The following is a 22,292-nucleotide window of genomic DNA, read 5'->3' on the forward strand; positions in this document are numbered from 1 at the left end:
GTGTTCTATGTGCCCTCCTTTTGAGGCTCGGATGACATCCATACGGTAGCCAAATTCATCCCAGACTGTTCGCAAGATGTCTTATCGGACTGTAGCTACTACATCACTAATCCTGGTTTTTAGCTCCTCGATATCATGAACATGTTCCTCCCTTAGCACTTGATATTGAGGAGCTAAAAACCAGGATTAGTGATGTAGTAGCTACAGACCGAGAAGACATCTTGCGAACAGTCTGGGATGAATTTGGCTACCGTTTAGAGGTCGTTTGAGCCTAAAAAGGGCACATAGAACACTTATATTATACATCATCATAAACTCGATACTTCTGTGAGTAATTTGATGTAAAATTGGTTTGTGGAAACTATTTTCTCGAATAAATACAACTGTTAAAAATTGGGTCATTATTTTTGAAACACCCGGTATTTAGAAGCTATACCTAATTTAGAATCTGAGCTATATATAGAATAGGAACGATTTTGGATCTCAGATTATTGAATAAGTCAGACGAGAATGATTATTTATAATTACAGTTGTCAATTAAACTCTGACAATTAGAAAAACCAATTTTAATAAAACTATAGCCACTATAGTTTGTCAATTAGAAATACCAGATAGCCGAGTTGACTAAGGCGTTGCACACTTCAGTCTGCTAGTGCTACCTGGTCGCGGGTTCGAATCCCGCCGAATTCTATCAAATAAGCATGGACGTTTCATCATCTCATAATTCATCCTCACACTTCCCATTCAACACGCACAAGCAAAAAAGCTCATGTGTACATAATCCGCAATAAATAAATAAATAAAAATAAACCTGACTCCGTAAGAGGATTTGGAAATGGTTAGAGTTGACAGTTGAAAGGGCCTTCAGTATTCAGTGCGTTTGCGTTACTATGTTTACATTCCATTATTCTACCATACAATCATTCGCTGTTTCCAAATATTTATTTTAGTTCTGTGGATGAATAATAATTTGAGAAGCTATAGTTTTAGTAACACGATTTATCCGCTTCTATTTATTTGTCTTGGTAATATTATTTTTTCAATTGAGCTCTATTTTTCATTTCCAACATGTGTGCTACTCTAACTCTGCTGCACTTTAGTATAAAATCAAGTCAAATTTAGTGCCAAATTCATGTAAATAATTCACAAATACATGGAAAACAAAATTCAGTATCATACATTGGAAATTTACTAACAAAATTACAAAAGCTTTCATTGAAACTAAATAATAATCTAATATTTAAATTTGGCGTTGCCAGTATGCATTATAAAACAGTAGAACTTCGATAATTTTCGTACACCATGAAAGAAATTACAGTGCTATGCTATCGCTAACTAATTCTCCAGACATACGGTCATAAACCGGAAATTACATAGACTGCCAGACAAAATAATTATCTATTGACATAGTATTCAGTTCAATTCAGGAAGCTATAGTATTGGACGTCAGCGTAAAGAATTCGTTAATCGGTTTGTGAATTGGATTATCACCAGTTATGATTCATGTTGTCACTGGGCTACCGGAAATCATTTTACGCGATCAAGAAAATTTGAAGTCGTACGAAAAATAACTTTGTTGATTGAATCATGGAGAAAATATAGCAAAATCCATTACAATATAAAAATATTAATGAATTAAACAAAACAAATTATGCCATCTTTTCTCTATGGTTGAATATTAACGAACTGTTAATAATAATTCTGAACATTTTCAATTCAAAATATTTTCACTTTCCTTGCCCTGTTACCATAGGTAAGGAAAGTATTGCTTTCCAAAAAAATGAAGGTACCCTAATTTCAAGTTTTCTAAATGTTTCAAGGTCCCCTGAGTCCAAAAACATGATTTTTGGGTGTTGGTCTGTAAGTGTGTGTGTGTGTATGTCTGTGAACACAATAACTCCATTCCTAACAAACCGATTGACTTGAAATTTTAAACTTAAGTTCCTTATACCATGAGGATCCGACAGTAAGAAATTAAATAAAATTCAATTCAAGATGGCGGAAAAAATGGCGGATGATGACAAAAAAAACATGTTTTTCATGGTTTTCTTGAAAACCGCTTTAACGATTTTCTTCCCTGATAGCTATACCCTGGATAACTATTTATAAGCCCTATCAACTGACATAAGTCTCATTTCTGGGAAAATTCCAGGAGCTCCGTAATATTCATGGAAAAAATTGATTTTGTTAAATTTCTATCACAAATTTCTCAAAAATTACTTGACCGATTTTTTTCAAATTCATTCCCTGTATAGTTAACAGCTCTATCAACTGGCATGAGTCTCCTTCCTGGAAAACTATCAGGGGGACAATTCCATCCTTGGGAAAAGGACTTAGTATCCTCCTTCTCGTGCATGAGGTAGGTAGGTAGAGCAGTTCTTCAAAAGAACACACAGTCGAGATATTTTATATGTAACAGCTGTTTTAAAGGATTTTTAAAAATCATCAAATTTCACAATTTACAAAAGGAAAAATGTACTCTGAAAACAATATATATACAATAGTATGATCGTAGTTTTAAATATGTAGCGTCATTGTGATATTCCCCTAAATTATTCTCGTTTAAGAATGAGGCTTACAGTTCAATGAGCAAGGAAAAATGTGTGAGTGTACCACACCAGATTTTTTTAATTTGTCAATATTTTTAAATTTTCAATGCATTCATTTCATTCTACGTATTTTTATCAATTTCCTTCCTTTTTTAACCATAATATCGATGATTGCTCATTGAATATTTTTCATTCTATAATTCAGATGTATTATTATTATTTATTTATTTATTTTACAAAGGCGATTTTCTAGAAGTCTTCATCACTCTCCATTATTAGCCTCCTCCTTCTCCTCCTTCACCTCCACCTCCTTCTGCTCCATAACCTCGATAATTCGTTACCATCAATAGTTCGCTGTAAACGATTGGTCCCGTCAACTACGAATTATAGAGAATCTTCTGCAGATTGAGAGAATACATTCATTGTCACTTGGCTAGGTGACTATTGAGGCCTAAACAAGTTTCACTGATGCTTTTGCCTCTCTTGAGTAAGTGACTCAACAATTTATTTGTAAACATAGAAGGAGCCCAACTGTGTTGCGTAATTGAACAAGCTTATCACAACCGCAAATGTTCGGAATACGCATTCTATTCAGTTCATTGTCCCATAGTTCTGTACTATTCCGAAAAAAACTATTCCAAGCTAAAACACCGAATTGATGAAGAGAATTTGTGATTGACTCTGAAGGTAGAGTATTACATGCCTATTACATGGGAAACCATATTTGGCTGGGTATTTTTCCTCCTTTCTTTCTTCTCAGCACACCCCGCCATGAAGCCTGTTTTTGTATTTTATTGGTAATTTTTTTTATTGTGATTTTTTTATTTCTTTTATGTATATTGTATTGGGTTGATTTGAATAAAATTATTGATTGATATAAAAAATTGTAAGAAAGCAACATGAATGAGCATAACAAGAATGTTTTTTTACAACTGGGAGATTTGAAATCGCAAAATAATAGGAAGTATAATTGAATAGAAGATTTTGAAATAGAGTCTACAACATTATTGTTGAAAATGGACGTTCCATTAATTTGGCATTTCAAACTTCAAACTCATATCCAACAGGCATCAAACGAAATGTAACTTCATAGCCGATAAATGGGGACGAGGTAGCATCCTAAATATTTCACATCAAGTTAATAGAATTTGTAAAAGTGAGAAAAGTATACTAGATTCTACAAGAGTTTCCGAAATAGAAGTTTCTGAGTGAAATAATAAATCATTAAAGGAACTAAATGCTTTCTTGTTTGGTCATAAGCTTTTTTCTTTTAGAAAATACAGTTTTCCTTTCTTCCCTCCATCTTGTTCCGACTCGTTTAATCATAAAATAATTATTACTAATTATAATATAAATTTATTGTAATATTATTTGATAGAAAACTAGAAGAATGTATTACTATTTGCTAGATAAATAGCTTCTATCTATATAGCTCCTATCTACAAACCTCTGGTTTTGCTGGCAACGCCTATAAGCTATTTCTTTGACAATTATTATTATTTATTTCATTTTTATGTTTAAATTAAGCATTTTAATGGTGTTTCTGTTTTGAAAAAATTGTATTGCATTATGGCAAATAAAGAATTTAATTTGAATTTGATAGTTTTAATATTGAAAATTGAATGACAAGCCCTCAAGCCTCTTAGTAAACTCTTTCTTGAAAAATAAATTGGTCAAGATACTTTTGGTTGCCTGGCAACCCAGACCTATAGTGAGGTCCACGTTATAATGGCAGTGGAGAAAGATAGGAGAAAAACGTTGCCGATCCTCTGTCTTGTCAATGCCTTCTATAAATTGCAGCAGATACAGGTTTATTGATGTTAAAAAAAATAATAATATTTAATTTCATATCCCACGTTGTATACCGAATGATTCATATCATACTTTACATTATTTTCAGTTTTATCTCGGTTTATATCAAATCAAATCTTTATTTTGTCCCAAAAACATAATTACAATGACAAAAATGGTTATAAATGAAAAAAGTAAAATACAATATAAAATGAAAAGGAAAAATACCATTAATAGGATTATACATAACTATATTAAAAACGGGAAGTCCCTGCAAGGTTCGAGGGACCTGAGCGCAGAGGCCGAGTGTTCAATGCTTAACAGTACATGAAAATAATAATGGGATATTATTAAGAAATAGGGAAAAGAAAAAGTGAGTGAGGAAGGGAAGAGAAAGAGCAGAGTCAAGGCATAGGGGAAAGTAAAGAATAGTTGAAGATTACATAAAAAACATGAGAAGTCTTTATACTAAGCTATGAGGAAATTACATTGTTCGAGATTATCCATGTATGAATTTCAATTAGCAGTTTTCTATTCAATTTACTAGTGATAAAATGGTTAGGAATAACATTGATTAGCTTTGATACCTGATATAAAAATTGTTTTCTACAAATTGATAAAATAGTATCTGTAATTTGAAAGGTAATAGATGAGGGACGGAGGTTATATGGTGAAACACGCAGGTTGAAAAGATTCATATGTTTATTTATGTAGATGATTAAATTTTTTATGTAAAGCTGCCTGACAGTTAAAACATCTAGCTCACTAAAAAGGTACTCACTTGGATAGAGTCTGGGTTTTCCCAATATAGCTCTTATAATGTGTTTTTGAATTACAAAAAGTTTCTCCAAATGGTTTGAGTATGTTCCACCCCAAATTTTTATTCCATATTGCAGAAATGATTGAATGTAGGCAAAATATATGAGTCTTGAGATTTTTTTATTACTAACTTGGCTGATATTACGGAATTTACTTATCCAATGTCTGAGTTTGTTACATGTACTATTGATGTGAACATCAAAATGCAAATGTGAATATCAAATGATCATTCTCGTTTAAAATAATCAATTATATTTTATTGAAATTTGAAATTTATTTGCCAAAAAATTCATACATTACAAAAATTTGAATGAATATTAAGTATTAAGCCAGAAATTATAATTTTTCAATAATTTAATAATGAATTTTCATAATTAAGATGGAATATTTTGTTAATTAATAATAAATTCTTCATTGTTAAAAGACGATATGGCAACAGAGCAAAGCGAGAAAGAGATAGCGCTATCCGCTTTGTTGAATGATAGACAAGGATAGCAATAACATTGCTAATCAAACACTGCCATTATAACGTGGACATCACTATAGAATGTTTTCGATTGGCTTGTACAAGCAACCAAAAAATACCTGGCTAGTTCTTGAAAACCGTTCATAGATGCGGCCTAAACGTCGCAGTGGAATTCTGATACATAAAAATATTTGAGTGATCGAGAAGTATGCAACTCATTTTATGATTGTGGTTTTGTCTCAGTTCAATAAATAAATAAATGAAAGAATGAATAAATAATCTAAAACCAAAACCATTCTTTTCCTTTACTAGTTTTCCATTTTTTTAAAATTACCTTTCAAATTATTATCCTTAATAGAACATTAATATTTATTATTACTAATTTCATGAATTTGTTTTTTATTATCGATTTTTACTAATTTCGATATAAAAAACTTTAATCCTATATCACTGAATGAAGTTTGTAAATAGTAACTATAACACGCAACAAGCAACTAATAACTTATACCAGAACACATATCATTTAAAGTGAGGTGTGTATATTTATTCATTATTATCTATGCCTATTAACGGATAAAACTTCTTTGTTTTATTTGTATAAAATGTTATAGTATTCAAATTTGTATTGTAATTTTGTTTTTGATGAATGAACTTTGATTTGATTTTGAATATTTTAAAGGTTTGGGTTGCACGACTTATCCATCACGACGTATTTTATTCACTAATACCCAGTTCCATGGGCAAGGTGAAGGTGAGACATAAATATAGTTTTTTTTTCTTTTTCAACTCCACGTGTATAATTGTTTATGCTCATGTAGGTAGAATTATGAAAAAATCATCTTGGAACTGGCCCACCTAAATATTGTATATATGAAAAAAGATACAGTCCGGTATGAATCGATCAAGGATAAATCTCAGGAGGAAGAATACTAATCTTGGTCAACTATATATTTAATAGAGACGTATTGGCCTGGTCATCAAATCAAAGTTTAATATCGGTGTATGAATGTGCAGATTCTCATCAAGAGGATAACCTTAGATCGGAACAAGTTACAGAAAATAGTTATTGAATAGGTTGCGTCGGTTATCAACTTCCTGCTGTTTCCAAACGCTTGAAAAAGTGGACTGCCTCTAGGCGATGCAACCAGTTCAAAACCAGAACAAAACTGGTTGATAAAAGGCTATCGGCTTTGTCAGTTTTACACATTTACGTCCGATTCGGAATTCTTCTTCCGATTCTGCAATAGCAAATCTTCAATGTAATTGTAGGAACAATAAAAATTGAGCCCTTTGGATGTTAACTATGTTGGGCTTGTAATTAGAGTCGAATTTTATTGTGGGTATTCCTTTGTATTTTGCAATTTTTCCTGTATCTAATAAACTTCTATAAATACTCAAACTTTCGGATGCTCAAATTTGCTTACCAAGATATTATTACTTTTAATTTCACAGATGGAAATAAATTGGAAGTTGCAATTGTTCAAATGCTAATTAATAAATCATTATCATTAAACGAAATCCCAATTAAATACTGTAAATCACCCCGAAGACTTCTGCTACTGCAAATATTGACAACAGGGTAAACAGCTAGATGGAAATTCGATGAGCGCTACCATACAAAAATTATTTGTCAGCCAGGGAATCGAACCCAGTACCTCCAATTGCCGGTCAGGAATGCTTACCCTTACATTTTATTTCCATCTGTAAGCGGCCTTACACCTCCAAGTATTTTTATTTATTTTATCAAGAGTAGTTCACCCCACGCCCACACGGGCTTATACCTATAGTGAGGTCCACGTTATAATGGCAGTGTTTGATTAGCAATGGTTTTGCTATCCTTGTCTATCATTCAACAAAGCGTATACCGCTATCACTTTCTCGTTTTGCTCTGTTGCCTGATCGTCTTAGAACAATGTAGAATTAATAATTACTGACAAAATATTTCATCTTAATTATGAAAATTGATTATGAAATTATTGAAAAATATTATTTATTCATGGAGACAACAGGTAAAAAACCCCAATTTCGCCTCCTTCACACTATGCAATAATTTCCAACATGATACAATTTTCAATAAAAATAAGATAGAAAATATGAGAAAATAATAAATTATAAAAATTGCTAATTATAAAATTATGAGAATGAAATAAAACGAAAAATAGAAGAAATATACAGTCGTATATAGAATAATAAAAATACAGTAACTGAATTCAATATAAAAAAATGCACACATACCTTAGTAAACTACAATCATTACTAGTATATAGACAAGAGTAAAAAGTGTCTGTGTAATGTACTACCACTAGCCTTTATGAGGATAATTGAATAAAAGAAATGCAAGCGCAAATCACGAAATGATGGACCACATACTACAAGACTAAATCATATGAATCCTTCGGAATTTGGAAGGGGAGAACCAGAAGATGTCCAAGTGCTCCGAATAAGTATTGAAAATTTTGACTGCCTCTAGGCGATGCAACCAGTTCAAAACCAGAACAAAACTGGTTGATAAAAGGCTATCGGCTTTGTCAGTTTTACACATTTACGTCCGATTCGGAATTCTTCTTCCGATTCTGCAATAGCAAATCTTCAATGTAATTGTAGGAACAATAAAAATTGAGCCCTTTGGATGTTAACTATGTTGGGCTTGTAATTAGAGTCGAATTTTATTGTGGGTATTCCTTTGTATTTTGCAATTTTTCCTGTATCTAATAAACTTCTATAAATACTCAAACTTCGGATGCTCAAATTTGCTTACCAAGATATTATTACTTTTAATTTCACAGATGGAAATAAATTGGAAGTTGCAATTGTTCAAATGCTAATTAATAAATCATTATCATTAAACGAAATCCCAATTAAATACTGTAAATCACCCCGAAGACTTCTGCTACTGCAAATATTGACAACAGGGTAAACAGCTAGATGGAAATTCGATGAGCGCTACCATACAAAAATTATTTGTCAGCCAGGGAATCGAACCCAGTACCTCCAATTGCCGGTCAGGAATGCTTACCCTTACATTTTATTTCCATCTGTAAGCGGCCTTACACCTCCAAGTATTTTTATTTATTTTATCAAGAGTAGTTCACCCCACGCCCACACGGGCTTATACCTATAGTGAGGTCCACGTTATAATGGCAGTGTTTGATTAGCAATGGTTTTGCTATCCTTGTCTATCATTCAACAAAGCGTATACCGCTATCACTTTCTCGTTTTGCTCTGTTGCCTGATCGTCTTAGAACAATGTAGAATTAATAATTACTGACAAAATATTTCATCTTAATTATGAAAATTGATTATGAAATTATTGAAAAATATTATTTATTCATGGAGACAACAGGTAAAAAACCCCATTTCGCCTCCTTCACACTATGCAATAATTTCCAACATGATACAATTTTCAATAAAAATAAGATAGAAAATATGAGAAAATAATAAATTATAAAAATTGCTAATTATAAAATTATGAGAATGAAATAAAACGAAAAATAGAAGAAATATACAGTCGTATATAGAATAATAAAAATACAGTAACTGAATTCAATATAAAAAAATGCACACATACCTTAGTAAACTACAATCATTACTAGTATATAGACAAGAGTAAAAAAGTGTCTGTGTAATGTACTACCACTAGCCTTTATGAGGATAATTGAATAAAAGAAATGCAAGCGCAAATCACGAAATGATGGACCACATACTACAAGACTAAATCATATGAAATCCTTCGGAATTTGGAAGGGGAGAACCAGAAGATGTCCAAGTGCTCCGAATAAGTATTGAAAATTTTGAGCTCTACTTAAAGGAAAGTTATAATGGCTTACCGTTCTGGAGCGAGAAATATGAAATGAAAATCCAGAACGTCGAGCAATGGTATCTGTTCATATATATGCTAATTTCAGAAAGCAGGCAGGAAGAATCGATTCTATTATTTAACAGATTGTACAGAAAAGCAAGTAATTTAACATCACGTCTTACTTTCAGTGATTTAATATTGAACATACTTCTGAGGGAGTTGGTTGAGTAATCAAAGGGACAGAAAACCCTGTGCTTTTTATAATACATACATCTCAAAAATTTGTTTTGCAAGCGTTCTAGAAGGTGAATCTGTTCATTATGATAAGGATTCCATACTTCGCATGCATACTCTAATAGACTCCTCACAATTGATTTGTATAAGAGTAGCAGAGGTACCTCATCAGTGAAGGGCGAGCATGTCCTCAAAATGAAACCCTCTGTTTATTGGCTCTGTTAGCTATGTAATCAATATGTGAATTGAAAGAAAGGTCTGGGCTGAATTTCTTGCTTAATAAAACATAATTTATCATTTTAAACGAGAATGAACAGTTAATATTACATCAATAAACCTGTATTAGCTACCGTCTATAGAAGGCATTGACAAGACAGAGGATCGGCAAAGTTGTTCTCCACTGCCTTCTTTCTCCACTTCTTTTCTCAAATTGATCTTTCTCCATTACCATTATAACGTGGACCTTACTATAGGGTTGGTCACTTTTATTTCACAATTTTATATTTTTTCTTTGTTATTTTATATTATGTTCGTTTGTGAGATAAATTAATTGAGAACGAAAAATTACTCATGTGATGGTAATGACTCCACGAAAAAAAGAAAATATCACATTATTCATATTGCCTGGTTTTTAATTTTCTGATTCTTATTGAAGTAACGAAGCCAAGCAATAGATAAAGCACCCTTCCTTAAAGGAAAATGAATAGGACAATTTTTATCTCTTTTAAATTTTCCATCCTTTTCCTGGTCAGGTGAGGGTGAGATTAACAGACTGCGGTGAATTGAAGTGCTGACAATTCAGTTTGCAATTGAACGTCATTCAATAAGAATACTATTAAATAAATAATAATCACGACACTATTCGATGTACCACAAAAAGTGAAAGATTCAGAGAAATAAGTGACAAGTAACAAAGAAAGAATCTGGTGTCTGTGTTATTATATACTTTTAAACCACAAATTATGGTCAAATGGTACTAGTCTACTTTTATTCACACTTCCCTTTTTACTCTTATGAAATCTTGAAAAATATATAAGTATTATTCGGAGTTTGTAAGGTAACTAATATTATTCATTTGTGAATTATATAGTTAACCCCTACTTAAACACTAAACTAATTTTTCTTCACTCTTCAGGTTCTTATACTATTTTAAATCACATATAGGCTAAGTCTGTAATTGTTGATTTCATTTTATCTTTTCTAACATTTATTTCTTCTTCCAAAATCAGATACTATTTACTTGATTTCAATTGCGTAGCTCAGTATTTCATATATTTATTTTTAATTTTGATCTATGTAACAGAGTTGAGTGTGTGAGGGCACGATCCACCTTGACTTCCTTTTAACTTAAAGAAATTTCTTCTAAAAAAATCTTTTTCAAAGACCGTATTTCCATTTTCTTCTTACCCAAGGAAAGTAGGATTAAGTAAACCAAGTATTGAGTATATTAGGCATGCTTTCTAAATGGAAATGTTTCATGAATGGTATTCAAGGACCTCGATTATTTGCATGTACGTAGACTACCTACTTTTCTCTGTAAAGTTCACGAAAATGTTAATGCAAGCTAATGAATAAATGTATTGTTTCCATTGTTCCTTTGTTATTATGCAGTTGTCTGTTAAAACAATGATGAATTAATTACAAAATACGTTGGTATGAAACTATAATAGCTAAACTTGCCTAGTAATGCTTCATCGGAAGAATACGATATTAAAAATTATTCAGATCTACAGTGAATCAGTTATAAATTATTATAAACTAGATTACCTATTTAGTAAAATTATTACGGTATAACAAATACAGTTTTTGGTACTGTAATAATAGTAAAAACCATCAATAACCATGTAGAACACTTTTGGAGAATGTACTCTGAAAATTATGTTAATCATAGATGTTATGTCCAAAATTGCTCCACTTGGCGATAAATTGTTTTTACTCATATTTTCTTGGAATTAGACTGCACATATCACAGTTATGTGTGCTATTCAAAAGAAATAAGCCTTAACAACTGGATAATGTGATTTTCAACCAATTTAAATTGCTATTGAGAATGTTCATACTTGAATTGTTGAATTTAATCGAAACAGATTCTTCCCCAAACTATGGGCTATCTCAGAGACCTTTTGGTCTTTACTTCCAGCCGTAAATTCTCAGATCCCATAAATTTTAGAACAGTAAAATCCATTCGGTACCGGTACTTGAACATTCTATTTTACAGTAGATTATACGCAGTTCATCATTAAGAGAGTAATAATTATTGTATAAAATTGAACAACATCAAATAATCACACTGAATGAATCATAAAGCAGCTGAAAGTTACTTTACATTAATTAGAAACATGATCGAATCAAAGAGTTACTAACCTCAAATCTCTTGGTGCCATTTTGATATTGACTAGAACACTTCTATATCTGCCTTCTGTGCAGATAAACCACAGCAAACTTATGAAAAGAGTTGCTGTCCATCCCAAAAACAAATAGGAGATTGCAGTGATAACAGCTAACACTGTGAAATTGCTCCCAACACCAGACATCGTTGGAAGTATATGCACATAGAAGAAATTGTGTAAACAAAGTCTAACCTCTACACAGACTCAAACTAAACTGACAGATTTCTCAGTGTTCACGATACGTAGGTGAATTCTGAAATGCTGAAGACCCCCATCAGCAGGTCTGCCACTACAGACAAAGAAAATGATCTTCAATTGACAATCACATCGATATATTAGCTGTTTTGATGTTTTACGGAAAGTAACGGAAATGAGAGAAATTGGAATATACATTGATATATATTGATTGAGTTGAAAGATATTATTCTCATCAATAATACTGATCATAATATTATCCTGCTGTATCGATTCCTATTCAGAATAGTTTATTGATTTGACGTCTTAGAAGTTGGCCAAATATAATGTAACCGAATACCTAACAGCAAACATATAGTGAGGTCCACGTTATAATGGCAGTGTTTGATTAGCAATATTTTATTGTTATCCTTGTCTATCATTCCACAAAGCAGGTTGCGCTATCTCTTTCTCGCTTTACTATGTCCACAACCTTTGCTGAATGACCCCACATGAGTAGGCCATAGGAAACGTGACAGTGGAAGAGCGCATGATACACCATGACTAATATAGGCCTCAGTCACATGATCCCTCATCAGCTTCAGCAGCAGAAAACAAATTCTGGACAGTCTTGTGGTCACATGCTGAATATGGCTAGCCCAGTTGAGTTTATTGTCCAGAACAAAACCCAGCAGCTTGACAGGGTCTTGATCACCAGGAAGGTTTCTTGGCAAGCTGCAGATGACATACTGGCTCTTGTTTGCATTCAACTGGAATCGGTTTGCCAGGAACCATGAAGTTGAAGACCGCAGATGTCCAGCTGACATCTCCAACACCTTCTGAAGGTCACGGCCAGATGACATCAATTATGTATCATCCGCAAACAAGAGCGTTGAACCATCACTGTCAAGGTCGTTTATCATAATTATAAATAGGATCAGTCCCAGGATTGATCCCTGAGGTACACCATGGCTCACAGGGAGTGGACAGGAAGAAGCTCCACCCAGAGACACCACCTGCTGCCTCCCAGTCAGATAGGACTCCAGAATGGATAGCGCTGAGTCCACTACACTATAGTAGCGCAGTTTCTCAATCAGGATGCAATGGTGAACACAATCAAAGGCTCTGCTCAGGTCGCACAAGGTCAGCTCCAGAGGCTCTCCGTTCTCAAACACCTGTCCAATACGTTCAGGCACTTTATTTACTGCATCCACAGTAGACCTCCCTCTTTGAAAACCGAACTGCATACTCGAAAGAAGGTTTTGTCTTTCAAAGAAGTTCTCAAGCTGGGGCTTGATGACTGCTTCAACCACCTTTCCAAACACTGGAGTCACTGAAATTGGCCTGAAGTTGTTAAGGCTCAGGTGGTCCCCCTTCTTGTAGACAGGAACGGTTTTTGAGGTCTTTAGGAAATCTGGAAAAGCACCAGTTCTCAGGCAGTCGTTGACAGCTGCTGCCAGGGGATCTGAAATAGAATCAATCACCTCCCGAAGCATATAAGCAGACATCCCGTAGATATCAGGACTCCTGGATGGTTTAAAAGACCGGATTATCCTCCTAAGGGCCATTGGAGTGACTGGACAGAAGACAGAAAGACGAGCGTGTGTGGGCGGTACTCGTGCAGCCAGAAGCTCAACTGGATCCTCAGGAAAAACAGGCAATGCACTCACTATGTCATTCACTGACTCTATAAAGAAACTGTTGAAAGAGTCAGGACTTGCAAAGTCAAGTTGTCTCCTCGGCATTGATCTATGTGAGTTTATCACATCCCATGCAGCCTTGCAACGATTTGGTGCACTCTCAATTTTAGATGCTGTTGCCAACTTTCTAGCTTGCTCAATACTTTTTTTGTGGATGGATTTGGCCCGACGGTATCGGTTAGAAGTTAGTTGCAGATCCACTGGATTGATTTCCAAGTTAATTTTATAGCTCACAGAAGCATTTAAATATTCTATTTCACTGTTGAATTTTTCTTAAGATTGCGTCCCAAGGACTCCAGTTATGGAGTAAGATATAGGACCAGTCATGTAAATCATTTTCCATAATCAATTTTTTGGCCCGGTTGCACAAAAGCCGGTTAAATTTTAACCGTGCTTAATTTCACGAGAACCAATCAGAGAAGGCCTTTTTGATAAGATGGCTTCTCTCGTTGGTTCTCGAGGAAATTCAACCGGTACTGAGTTTACATAATTCTACACTAAGTAAGTCAAACCTAGTCTTGGTTTGAAAGGCACTCTTGTACACCATAAAATAGTCGATCAACTAAATATTTTCTTAAGATCTTCAAAACATCATTACTTTTAAGGAGTTGTGATAACTTGTTAAAAAATTTCCTTCCAGTATAATCTGGTTATCGTTCAAATAATCTACTACCGTAGTGAGTCTTATATAGGTAATAATATGATAATCTGCTCTTGTATTGTAATCATGTATATAGGAATTTTGGTTCACACCACTCGTTTTCACATAAATTATAGCTCCATAAAACAATTTTGAACTTTAGATCTTCAACTTCAAACTGTATATATTAGGCCTATATTACAAAGATAGTACAGTTAGAAAGTCATGTTTTTTAAATGAATACCTACAAGAATCCAACCTATCCACTTTCTCTATATGCACATGAATGCCTCTTCTTTTGAATCTTAAACAATCTGTCCAAATTTTGTTGAGATGAATTACCCCAAACTAAAATAGCATACTTAATATGTGATAGGGAGTATAAGACCATGATAAGCATTTGACTATATTTTTTTATCATTCAACCTATCAAGCTGCCACACAACACAAATATCCCAGATAAAATTCTATATTTATTTATTTGAAACATAAAATCACTTGTATGGGCTACTTTATTTAAATTAATAGAAACAATATAAAAACAGTAGGCTACCCTTTTATTTGAAACTTTAAAACATTTCAAAACCACTACTTTCAGCTTACTTTGGCCATTTTCAAGTTTGAATGCAAAAATAAAAAATCTGATATTAGATGTTTATTAAAAACGTATATGTTTTCAAAAAAGGTTCAATGAACATATTCAGGCTTTAAAATAAAAAAATACTACAATATTAATATACTACAATAATACAATATTAAGCTATATACTAAAAAATATTAAGCTTTGGTAGCAAGAGTAATAAATTGAATGTAAAAGAAGAATTTTATATCTATAAAACTGCAAAACTGAATAGGAATAATTTAATAAATATAATCCTTTCTTTGATAAAATTGAAAGTAAAATATGATTAAAATTAAATCATTTCAACCAAAAAATAATGAATAAGAAATAAATTGGGGAGTCCGATCTCACTAGGCATCAAACCTGCAATCTATGTAGAAATCAATCTGACAAAAACATTATCTAATATCAACTTGTCTATTTTTGCATTAAATTTGAAAATGGCCAAAGTAGGTCAGCTGAAACTAGTTGTCTTGAAATGTTTTAAAGTTTAAAATAAAACGGTACTTTATGTTTTTTTATTGTTTTCATTAATTATTTGAAAAAATATCTCCTCAATGTAAGAATGCCATGCTAATTTCCTGTCCAATACAATAATTCTCATTAACATTTTCCTCTATTTATTGTTAATAGATATTGTCTCTGATTCAGGGATTGAACAATTGACTAGACTCCAGTGAGAGAATTTATTTCTAAACCATCCAATAGAGAATTGTTAAAGATAAGCGAAGTGTCATCAGCAAACAGTAAAGCTCTATGATACTCTAACTCTTTTGGTGATTGGTTCACATATAACAGAAACAATAAGAGACCTAAAATTAAACCTTGAGGTACGTTATAGCCTGGACCTTAATTTATTAGATTTAATTTTCACTATTTCATTCCAATTCATCTTAGTAAGTTCAACACACTGGTTTCTACCTATAGGATATGATTCAAACCATATTCCAGTTCTATCCCACCTATATACCTACAGTTTTTAGAATTTCTTATAATGTTTCATGGTTCACACAATCAAAAGGTAAGGATAAATCAAGAAATATTGTAGCAGCCTCATCATCGGAATCTATAATATCAATTATTTTTTCAAAAAGGGATACTATTGCATTTTTGTTTATTTTCCTTTCAGGAACCCATGGTGTTCAACACATATACAATTAATTTTCTCCAGCTGCAACAATAACCTATTTAAAACTACTCTTTCAAAAATTTTACTCATAACATTTGAAATGCTAATGGGCCTATGATTTTCTACTCTTGGAAATTGATGAAATTTTCCCTTCTTTCAGATCATCAGGGAAAATACCCTGTTCAATGAATTATATTATGAGATGGATTAATAGGTCTATTAATACATCTTTATATTCTTTTGAAATTTTACTCGAGACCCCATCCAATCCCACTGTTTCTTTATTATTTAAATTGTTGATTATTTTTCACAACTCATCTTTTGATACTGGATAAAACTCTAATCCCTTTTCAACTGGCTCAGAAGATAATAAAATTAGGTACCTCAAATATTAGTATTTAGCGTCTTTTGGAGATTATTTGCAACCTGTTAATAATATTTCTTGAAAAAGTTACAAATATCTACTATTATCCATATAATTCCCATGTTCATTAATTATTCCAGGGACACTGATAAATGTATCAATTTGAGCTGCTCTCCTATTTTTATTGATTAACTCCCATACTGCAGAGCAGGCACGGTCCTAGGGACTTTGCCGCCCTGGGCGAGATCGGCAACTGCCCCCCCCCCGCAAGTATCCCGTCTTTAATTGTTAATCCCGGGTTCCACCCCTCCTTGAGCGATCGCCTAACGAACGCCGGTTACACATTGGGCGGTTTCTGCCGGGGCGGTGATTTCGCCGTCGCCGCCGTTCGAGCAGTAGTCTATGGACTTGAATGGAAGCTTACACACTGGGCGGCAGAAACGCCGCGCGGCTATATTGCCGTTGGGGGCAGCGTGCAGCCGTCCACTGCCACTGCGGCTGGCGGTGTTTTTGCCGCTCTTGTCTATGCAGTGGCGTACGTGACCAATAGGGGCGTTAACACATTTGGCGGTTGTCTGCCGTCGCCGCTGATCAGTCGTCTTTCGTTGTTAATATCATTTGTAGAACAGAGGCCAGTTTTGTGGGACAAAACCCTCGACATATTTAAGGATCGAGATGCAACAAGGAATGCGTGGAAGGAAGTGAGTATGGAGATTAGGGGGGATTTTGAAACTCTGGATGACAAGAAAAAATCTGCAATATGTTGTATATCGCTGTCGATTAAATAAAAACGTTCATTTCAATGAATCCAAGCGAGGCGATTTCTCTACTGTCTTCTTTTCCTTCGATGGTACAACAAAAGTGGTAAAAGTTGTTGCCTTTCCATTTTAATTTAAACACTTAATAATATATACTTTTGAAAAATGTGCAAAATACAATTAACTGAACACTCATGAAACAGAGAAGTCAGAACACATTTGCGATGAAAAACTACAAGAATTATTTTGGCTACTGATCATACGTGGCGGTAATTTTTCCGCTCGATGTTTGGCGGTATTTTTTCCGCTGAATGTGTAAGCTCGACTTTTTTTCGAGGCGGCGACGGCTGTTTTGCCGCCGCGGCAGAACCCGCACAGTATGTAACCAGCGTTACTATTGTGTCTCCTTTGTGATGCGACACCACAGAGTCTCAGTAAACTCTAAAAAATCATGTTTAACAATATTTATTGACATTTAAACAAATATTTGACAAATATGAATATTGGGGAAGAGTAAAGTCCAGTCAATATAGACATAAAAATGGGGGTTTGCTTGCAATTTATATCGTAGTTCTGATTTTTTAATATTTTATTTGGATACATGAGAGAGGTTCAGAACCAAATTATTCATGTAAAATTCCCTTGTGCTAATACAGAAAGTCCCAAAAAGTTCGTATTTTAGGTTCATTTTCCAGTTTTCAGCTATTTCCTGCAAAATCAGTGATCGGACAGAAAAATTTGCCTTTTTTAAGATCATAAAATTCTGAATGAAATGAGATCATTCGGAACTCTCTACCTCCAATGAGTACTGAGTTATGATTTTTCAAATATGACTGATATTTTAAGAAAAAAAATCAATTTTGATCATATCTAGTATTTGATCAACAATATATCCCGATCACAATCTAGATGTAAAATTCAAAAACCCTCTGGGCGTAATTTTGTGCTCTAAAATCTGAGACTAGGTAGAGCGCTCTATCTCATATAGATTTCCAGGTACACTTGACAACAATGCTCATTGTATTGTGAAAAACACCTCATTTTTAGCTTTAACCATCATCACCATCATCTATATTATCTTCACAGTGATATTTCGTACAATGATATAAGCTCATGAGATTATGTTCTATGAGAATCACTCGTTAGTTGCACTTCATTTCAGTATTTCCTAGAGGAGAGGCGTGCGAGGACACGATCAAGGATCGCTTAAGGATTTAGCTATCAAAATGAAAAAGTTTTCTTAGGAAAACATTTTTTTTTTCAATCATTACTTTCTGAGACATGAGCGCCTAAAGTTTAAATTTTTGGGACAGAACATTTCAAATTCGGTACGAGATGAATCCATAAAATTCAAAGGATAAATTCTTCATGGTAATTTTGATCTAATAAAACAAAACATTTTCTGAAAATATCAATTTTTGAGAAAGTTATTCAATTTACTAAAAACGACCAAAAATAGTGTTTAGTTGAGTTTTTTTTTGTAAATTGAATAACTTTTTCAGAAAATATTTCAAAATTTTCTTGTTTTATTCAATCAACAATACCATGAAGAATTTATCTCGTACCGAATTTGAAATGTCCTGTCCCGAAAATTTAAACTTTAGGCGTTCATATCTCAAAAAGTAATGATTGGAAGAAAATGTTTTCCTAAGAAAACTTTTTCATTTTGATATATACCGGTACATAATCGAAAAACTTTGAAAAATATCACCAGTACAAGAAAGTTTAATTTTAGCCTTTGCACAGGCTTAAGACGTAGACTGCAACATAGTATTAGGTCTATACTTAACTTGCTAAGTAATTAGAACTACAATTTCTACAAGTTTGTTTAACACACCTGTTTAATTAAGTAGAACTCGTCTGACCTTTGCATGGGGAAATTCCTTCACCAATTCTTCAAGATCTGGGGACTGAACTATTTTATGTTCGCTAGACCACTCAGACGTTCCTGGGACATTGTTGATCTTAGAAAAGTCTTCATTAGCTCGAGGTTGAAAAGCTTCTTATATAATTTTACCATTCACATTTGATATTATGAATTTATTATTTATTTGTATTTTAAAATTTTCTGTTCCTTTAAATTTGCCGCCCCCAAAACCTGCCGCCCTGGGCGGCCGCCCGGTCCGCCCACCCCTGGGGCCGGGCCTGCTGCAGAGTTGAAATTGGTATTAGTTGTTAATATTTCAGCTGTTTTCTTACATTGAGCTTCCTTCACGGTTTTTATTTAGATTTTCTTTAGATTTATTAAATATTGTTTTCACTTGAAACATCTCTAATTGAATTTCATCATAAGCTTTCCTAACGATATTTCTATGAGTGAGAATGAACATCTTCAGTTATCCATCCTTGATATCATGATCAATATACACAGAATCCTTGTGTATCATTACATAATACCAAGCAAACAAAGGAACTGAAGCACTGAATGTTATTCTTTCCTGTAAAGTAATTATTGTATTTTTTTTTTATTGGGGAGCAATTTTTGGGATTTTCCCGTATGCTCCCATATTTTCGTAAATAAATAAACACAATGCACAAAGCTTAAGAAATTTGAATGATCTCTCCAACTATTCTAAAATTTTATTACTGGACTATTTGGTGTAAACAGTTTTGTTTATTTGTATATAACACTAAGAGTACCTGTAAGAATCACAAGATTCATTATCAAATATCCACATGAAAGTTACAAGCTACTCATTATGGACTTTTAATCAGAGAATGACAATTATTTTTACCATTAAATTTTGTAAAACTTTAAAATTAAATGTACTAGAACAGTTTGAAATATACAAACACACCAAACAACAGCCAAACAATATTCTAAATGAGCAAATCAACTTTTCCTCCCACACCCTGTTTGACAAACTCATTTAAATCCTCCTCCATTAACCACCAAAACTCCCCTCCACCCCCACCAAATTTCACCCTCATAACCTTAAACACTGTTTGGCTTGAAAATGTGCAATACCAGCACGAAACGGACGTCGCCACATCAAAGAATGTGAGTGTTTTTCCACTTTAAAGTTTTACAAAATTTAATAGTAATAATAATAGTGGAAACAAGATGGATAACCAACAACAATTATTTTGTCATCCATTGAAATTGCTCATTCATATATAATAGTTTTAATCATTGGAATTATGATCATAGTGATAAAGCTATTTTTAATCAACCTATCAGGGTAGGACCTATATTATCTGCATTTTAAAATAAGACAGCTTATAATTGACTCTTCAGAACTGATACTTAGACCTGATTCTTCAAATTAATACTAGACATATTATTATCATTTCTCTTTTCTCTCCTGTTTCTCGGATATACCAGAAATAGAATTTTACATTTTCCTTCAGCATTATAAGTCTACTGCAAAACTAACTACACAACAGTATTGTTACTTCTTGGCATTTTTGTCTGTTCGTCTAAAATTAGATAGTTTTTCAAATTTCTAAATAAAAGAGAGGCTATTTAGGATTTGAGATTTAGGAATCCCTGAAAAACTTATAAGGCTTGTTAGAATGACAATGACCCCAGTCTAATGTCAGGTAAGAGTACAGAATTTCACTCTTCAATATTTGTCTTTCGATTATGAACTGCTTGTTAATATAAAATTCAATTCAATTTATTTCTAACAAAAATACATGATTAAAACATTCACATTACAATTCAATCCATATTTTCAGAAAATAAATATTTCTCCACATAGACTATTGGTCCGTGTGTGGGGAAAGAATTCTTATCTACAATAACTGTGAAGTAAAAAAATTCTGCAGAGTTTTCCGTCTTAATATTATTATTACTTACAATTATTACAATATTGTAAAAAGATAAATATGAAGAAATATTAAATGATGAATAGTTCAATTTTTTATAAACAGAGCATGATGTCGTGAGTTTTTTATTAAAGATTACTATAGTATTATGTTGAAGTATCACCTAAAGTTTTTAAATTACCGTACTTATTATAATAATGTTCAGAGTGCTGCATCACAGTAACGGAGTTAACAGAGTTTTCATATTGGAATGTATCAGGATCTACATATAAGGCGAGTTTATGAGGGCTTCTGTTGCCTCCCGACCAATACCATAGAGAAACAATAGTGTAAGTAGATATCCCATGGTATAGGGCGTTTATGTCGCAACTTTTACTATTATCTCAAACTGATTACTGTTGATTATTGTCGAATTTTACTGTTTTGTTGGGGTGAGAGTGTATGAACGGCACAATAAGAGAGACTACCAGTGTCACACAGCTTCAAGGGAAAGAATTACAGGAACTATCGGCTTGAGATAACAGTAAAAGTTGCGACATAAATGCCCTATACCATAAGATATCTACTTACGCTATTGTTTCTCTATGCCAATACTAAGCAACCATGTGGACTATCTTATTTTTGTAATTAACAACACTGCATCCCTCAGCCTCTTCTATTGTAATTGGAAGATTGCGATGAAGTAGATGAGCGATTTGAAATGGGTTGTTATTGACCGATGTAAAGGTAGCTCTAGGTGTATTTAATCCAAAATTCAACATATGTCTAGTTGGGTAATCATGGTGTAGCTGTGTAAAAATTTCTGTTCTGTACGATTTGATAAAAATAAGAAGAGTTTTAATGTCGATCTTGTGTCAAGAACAGGAAATTCGGTGTAGAGTTGTTCAGTAGGAAATCGGATATTTTTATTTAGAATTATTTTGATGAGTGATCTCTGTGTGACAACTAGTGGATGCATCGCGGCGGCCGAGACTCCCCCCCCCACGCCTGGACACCATACTGGAGCAACGACTGCACGTAGGCAAAGCTAATAATCGCTTTTGAATACTTAAATTACGACATAGAAGTCTAATTTTTATAAATGAT

At 33.2% G+C, this 22,292-nt stretch overlaps 1 protein-coding gene across 1 annotated transcript in view; it reads right to left on the reverse strand.

The window, feature by feature from the left end:
- The window catches only part of LOC111046588 (long-chain fatty acid transport protein 4), a 53,975-nt gene extending 41,669 nt beyond the window's left edge, over nucleotides 1–12,306 (reverse strand). Inside the window, 1 exon segment of the mRNA XM_022332168.2 lies at nucleotides 12,023–12,306. Coding sequence (XP_022187860.2) covers nucleotides 12,023–12,192 — 170 coding nt within the window. The 5' untranslated portion in view covers nucleotides 12,193–12,306.
- Nucleotides 12,307–22,292: the final 9,986 nt, after the last annotated feature.

Source organism: Nilaparvata lugens, chromosome X (genome assembly GCF_014356525.2).
Source record: "Nilaparvata lugens isolate BPH chromosome X, ASM1435652v1, whole genome shotgun sequence".
Taxonomy (NCBI): Eukaryota; Metazoa; Arthropoda; class Insecta; order Hemiptera; family Delphacidae; genus Nilaparvata; species Nilaparvata lugens.